The sequence below is a fragment of the Choristoneura fumiferana genome, chromosome 14 (assembly GCF_025370935.1).
Source record: "Choristoneura fumiferana chromosome 14, NRCan_CFum_1, whole genome shotgun sequence".
Lineage (NCBI taxonomy): Eukaryota > Metazoa > Arthropoda > Insecta > Lepidoptera > Tortricidae > Choristoneura > Choristoneura fumiferana.
The window spans coordinates 11,794,095-11,799,891 of NC_133485.1; the positions used below are offsets into that span (position 1 = coordinate 11,794,095).

Genomic DNA, 5,797 nt, shown 5'->3' on the forward strand with positions numbered 1-5,797 from the left:
TTTTGAGACAGCAGAAAGCAGAGATTTTGTGTATCGGCCTCTTTATGTATACAAAAGAATACAGCACAGCAAACGAAGAATCACAATGTTCAACGCATTTGCTGGATAAAACTCATAACAATTCTGTATTATAGGTATGAACGTGTAAATTGCTTGGTGAGTGACGATATGATCGATCGATAAAATTTAAACTAATTGCCAATTACTATAACAACGGCAATTTCTAGTTTTAAGATCAGTTGCTTAGAACATTCGGTCATTTTGTGGTTGCACGAATGTAAACTGGAGTGACAACCGATCATTGTGCAAAATGAGTAGAGTTATTATTTGTTTAGTTGTATTGGATACGTTTGTGAGTATATTTTAAATGTTTATAATTTATTCAACGAGCAACGTATAAAAATGTGTTTATTTAATTTGTAGATTACCACAGCTACCGCTGGCATTTCTCCTGTCCATGATCTTAAAGCTAAACTCGATTCTACAGCCCTCGACGAGCCATTTCTTTTCAATTCCCCGCACAAAGTTCTAAAACATTTAGATACGTCCTTGCTAAAAGCAACAAAGAATGTGACACAAAATCCACAGATGGAAGAAAACTTGTACAATATCTCAAAAGATCTGGTATCCGCTATCTTATCAAAATTAGAAATTCAAGATAAAATTACTAGAATAACTAGAGAGGCCCTCGAAGCTCCAGGCAAAAATAAAGGTATCACTGCGATTGAAACAAGAAGAATTCTAGATTATATTTCACGAACGTTATCTGGTAACATCTTGAGCATTACTAGGGCGTCCACTGAACCAGAACTCCATCGTCTGGTGTACGGGCTAGCCCAAATTGCCGCTGAAGTTTCCATCGTATCAGCTTTGAAAGATATAACTTACGCAACTGCTTTATCGAAGAAGCAATCAGTTGATTTGACTTTGCGTAAAAAGAGGTCAATAATATCTGAACCTCTTAAAAATCAAGTGACAAGCTCTCCTGATACTCATATGATTCCCACAGTCTACGGCGCTATATTAAATAAATCTACAACAGAAGCAACACTTAGTGCACCTCCTAAACAAAATGGTATATTGGTACCTGATTCACCATTTGCAGTTTTACCACGAAGTAACAGAATGTCGCTACATGTTTTGAACTCTAAGCCAACTGATAACAGTTACTCAAAAGGATTTCTGAATCAAACTGCGCTAGATATTGAGAATAATATCCGTAATAGCAACAACAGTGATCCGATTCTACTGGAAAAGTCTGTAAACGGACCCCATGAGTTAATAGCTGATTCACCAAACGTAGATGCGCAAGAACCTCTCACGGACGAATGGATCGACGGAAAACCCAGTGAACTAAATGCCGATGTTGTAGCAGAAATCAATATAGATAATTCCGATTGGGAAGACGAGGCTAAAAACGAGAAAAGGGTTAAACAGAGAATGGATAGGCTTGAAGCCAAAGCGAAAAAGGCTATCCTGTTTGCGGGTGATGTAGCTTATTTGACAGCAGCTAGTGTTGTTGCGATGCGTCGTGCGTTGACAGCTTCTATTGAGGTTCAGATGTCCGTGAGATATGCGAAGAATGGAATGTCTAATCACCAGGAGTTGATGATGAATTTGGCGAAAACAGCGGCGCAACAGGCTGGTAAGGAAGCTAAGAGTGCTGGGTCTAAATCTCTTGCTTGTGAGAGGGTGATCAAGCTAGCGTTGAAGTATACGGCTCAGTCCCACGGAGCAAAGTTAAACCATGTGGCGAACAGAATTATAATGGACTCTCTGTCATTAGCCACGCTGGCCAAATCGATGGCGTATGTATCTTCAGACATCGCAATTAACTCTTTATATCAAGCTACTGATGTAAAACCTCCGTCATAAAATTATTGGAAGAATTTTAGACTACAATTTAGAGAGTTTATGTTCAGTTTGCAGCATGACACTGGCGGAGAGCTTAAAATTAACCATTTACGACTCTATCTATAGTAAAGAGAGTAAGAACTCCCGTGAATGTATTTAAAATTTTCATAAATAATGCTGACTGTAGATACTTACCAGTTTAGTTTTAAACTACCCTTCTGAATGCAATAAATTCTTATAATATACAATGCTAATTCAGAATAGAAATGCTTCATTTTATTGCCTTACATTAATGTGTCATTATAATAGAGAAAAATGCGTCTAGTTTCACAGAACCTCCTTATTTATCTACAGTTATTCTGGAACCAATTTCATAATATAAGCTTCAAATTAATATATGCAATTAATATGATATTAAATTTACAAAAAAAATGACCTTCGGTACAATTTTTAAATGAAATACAAATTAATTTATGTTTATAGCATACCGTACGACGTATACATAAAATTATACAAACACAAAAATTGTAGCTTTGCATTTCAATTTAAATTTGATCTTTTTTTGGATACAGTTAACATTAATCAAGGATAGTGTCATTTTTTATTACTTACCGAAATACTTTTTTAGATCGCCTTTATAGTTCCAGGGATTACCCCAAACATAACAAACAAAGTTTACCTTTTTATCATTCACGGTGATTTTGTAGTCGCTATCGATGTTCGCTATGTGATTCGGTAACGATAAAAAACATGTATGAATTAAAATAGACGTCCAAGTGGTGGTCACTGACCCAGTAGGTGCCATCTTTAATTTTGTATCATCTATTGGGCATCAAAGTCAGGACATTAACATTTTTATTTTTTTATGTTTTTGTTATTCGACTAATAATACGTGAAATCATGTGATTTGACGCATTATTTCATAGACAGAACAACGCAAAGCGCAAATATCAAATATGGAAATGTAGGTAAAAAAATAGATGATTCTATAACTCACCTTGTGATTGTGTAGGTGTGATCAAAGTCCTGAGTTACGATTAAGGTTACGATGAAGGCTGTGGTGGTAGAATTGGCTCAACGCATAAATAACAAGTTTCACAGGTAGAAACCTTTATTAAAGAAACTTTATAATATTATCACAAAATTAACTTTAGGTTCTTGACTATTTTGTAAGTTTACGAGTATAACTATCTATATTTGCAGTGCTGTTTTGCCGGTTCAGTCGGTGCGCTGGTAAGCACTGCTTCCGTCTTCTTAATGACTATGACAGAGGAGCATTAGGCTAGGTAGTAATAGTTCAAAGTGCAGTCCTCTTTTTACCAGTAATAATATCTGTAGTACACCCTGCAATTGAAAATGTCTTTTTATTCGAATTTATTTAAAAATACAATTAGTATCTTAAAAAAAATCTGCATTGTAATGTACAGTTAAGTGTAATATTTAAGTGTGGCTTTCCTAATCCGCACTTGGCCCGCGTGGGAACTACGGCTCAAACATCATTCTGCGAGGAGGCGTCAGCAGTGGGACGTAGGTATATTTTAGGCCGAGATAATGTTAATGTAAATTTATGTTAAAATTGTCCGTACCTGGGTCTGTAGTATCTGTAGTACGGGTATCTATGGAACGATCTATAAAAAGGCCACCAGAACGTCGCATCAGTCTTCAAGTCAGTGCCTTCAAGCTTAGAACCATCTTTGTAACCCTCTCCGGTAACTTCAACTGGTAAAGGTTCATTTTTAATCAAACTGTCTTCTGAGAACGAGTCAGGCTTAAACGGTACATTGCCAGGTGCTAATGGTACATTTCCAGCTGACAAAGGTATATCCTCAGTAGTTACGTTTTCAGGTTTCAATGGTAAAATCCCAGGGATGAAGGGGTTCTCTGTAGGCCCTACTAGTTTGCTTTCGTCTTCATAAGCAAAAGCGTAGATCGCGCCTGCCAGTATTAAGACAGCAATAGCTTTTGTGATCTGAAAAGGCACCATTTTTTAAGGACTAAATTATTTGGTACATTCGTCCTTAAATTCTTAAATATTGGAGCTGTCTAGGGTGAAAACCTAGACAAATATAACATCAATATAATATAATGTCTAAATATACTGAGCGAGCGTCAAAAAATCCGGCCCTCAGATGTATGCAGTTATAGGTGTAGAGTGGGCCAAATTTTGTGCCGCTGAGTATACAGCGTGTATTTTTGATACTACCTCAAACTGTAACCAGAAGATTTAAGTGCTATGAACCGATATCAAAACAAATTGTTAATTTAAAATTAACTACCAGAGCGTAATTAATTTTTGAAATATTTTCGAGTAGCCATGTAATGCGTACAATAATTTGATACGAGAGAGAAAGAGAAACGTTCTGTGACAACTGTCACGTCAACAAGTGCGAGGTTTTGAATAAAAACAAAGCAGTACCTATCACGTAGTGATACATTGCATGTTAATTAATTTTGTAAGGAAAATAATAAGTATTTTTTTTTTACTAAAACATAATAAAATATGATTATTAGGGCCTTCACTAACTAACTACCTACCATAAAGTTTGAGGTAGTATCAAATATACACGTTGTACAACTTTCATTAAACTTTCGTGATCGTGAAACATATTTGGAAAATACACATTTTAAGTGTTTGAACTCACGGTTAATTAAAAATTAGGAATGGTCTGACTAGTTTCGATCTTTTAGGAAAAAAAAACGAACTCTTTCTTCTCTTCGTCACCATTTAATTTGTGTAACTTTTTTCAAAGTTACAACCTTTAAATACTTAAACTAACCAACAAAAAGTTGGAAAACCCCCGACTTCGTCTGTTCAAACTTCAATATCTCAAAAACGGCTAAATCGATTTTGATGAAACATGTCTGAGAACCATCGCTAGAAAACCTGTCACAGACAGACACACAAACACACATAGCAGTCAAACTTATAACTAACACTCCTCTTTTTGCGCCGGGGGTTAAAAATATAACAAATGCGAACTAGCTTACTAGGTACGTCTTTTTCTTTGTCTGTCTGTACCTCTTCATGCTTAGACCGCTGATCCGATTGTGATGAAAGGTGTAGCGATGGTTTGAGACCCCAGGAAGGATGTAGGACGTATTTATCACGAAAAATTGTGTAACTCGCAGACAGAGTCGCGTGTAACAGCTAGTTTCTTATAAGTAATAACGGAAAACAGTATTGATGCTTAATCTAGTTTCATAATAGTTTTTGCGAATTGTCCTTCCGTTTTAGTAATAATCGTGGGAGAGTACCTAGGTATTTATTGTAATGACGTTTAGAGCATACCTAAGGTAATACGCGAGTAACTAGGTAAGTTAAATTAGAAAATATATAAAAAAACTTACCATTTTGCAGTTTGCAAAAAACGTTGTCTTGGAATCACACACAACATACCTAATAAGCGTCCCATCTTAAGTTCGGCAGTATTTATTTGGTGTGTGGGACAGGGACAGATGCAAACCATAAAATCGAGATTCCAGGTTTGGACAGTTTTTAGATCAGCTTGTTTGTCGTTTTTAGGATTCCGTGGTAAATGACAAAACAGAGTCCTTATAAGGTGCCTAGTAAATAATTAAGTAAGTAAATAAGTTTCGTGGTGGACGTTACAATAGATAAAACTTTCATCGGGCAGATATCATTATCGTACTCTCTATAGGTACTCTATATGTTACTTCTTTCTTTTGTAATTGTTGCTTGTAAGAAATCGCTCAGAAGTGATAAGGCTGCCTATTTCTTACCTTGGTAATTTTTCTCTATGTGCTTAGCTCTGTTTTCTGTACTGCTTACTATAAACTGACAAGAGTGTCTATGGGCGTGTCACAAAATATCATGTCGGTATTGTACGTCCGGTAAATAGTGTCACCCGATATTATATACTGAGCGGCAAAAAATCTGACCCTCAAATGTATGCAGTTATAGGTAATTTTGTATGGAGAGTGG

At 36.0% G+C, this 5,797-nt stretch overlaps 2 protein-coding genes across 2 annotated transcripts; one reads left to right on the forward strand and one right to left on the reverse strand.

Moving 5' to 3' along the window:
- Positions 1 to 228: 228 nt before the first annotated feature.
- LOC141435156 (uncharacterized) lies at positions 229 to 2,121 on the forward strand. The gene is made up of 2 exons (XM_074097747.1): positions 229 to 352; positions 424 to 2,121. Exons 1-2 carry the CDS (start codon positions 311 to 313, stop codon positions 1,873 to 1,875), a joined length of 1,494 nt encoding a protein of 497 aa, XP_073953848.1. The 5' UTR covers positions 229 to 310; the 3' UTR covers positions 1,876 to 2,121.
- Positions 2,122 to 2,956: 835 nt separating this feature from the next.
- On the reverse strand, positions 2,957 to 5,360 carry LOC141434769 (uncharacterized). Its single transcript, XM_074097204.1, has 3 exons — positions 5,203 to 5,360; positions 3,441 to 3,823; positions 2,957 to 3,198 (listed from the first exon to the last, which is right to left on the reverse strand). Exons 1-3 carry the CDS (start codon positions 5,203 to 5,205, stop codon positions 3,171 to 3,173), a joined length of 414 nt encoding a protein of 137 aa, XP_073953305.1. The 5' UTR covers positions 5,206 to 5,360; the 3' UTR covers positions 2,957 to 3,170.
- Between the last annotated feature and the right edge of the window lie 437 nt (positions 5,361 to 5,797).

Bases quoted from the DNA above. Each gene is read 5' to 3' on its own strand.
- LOC141435156 (XM_074097747.1), top strand. From the start codon at position 311: ATGAGTAGAGTTATTATTTGTTTAGTTGTATTGGATACGTTT. The intron at 353-423 runs GTGAGTATATTT...TTTAATTTGTAG, and splicing joins TAGTTGTATTGGATACGTTT to ATTACCACAGCTACCGCTGG.
- LOC141434769 (XM_074097204.1), bottom strand. The intron at 3,199-3,440 runs GTACGGACAATT...TTTCAATTGCAG, and splicing joins TACAGATACTACAGACCCAG to GGTGTACTACAGATATTATT.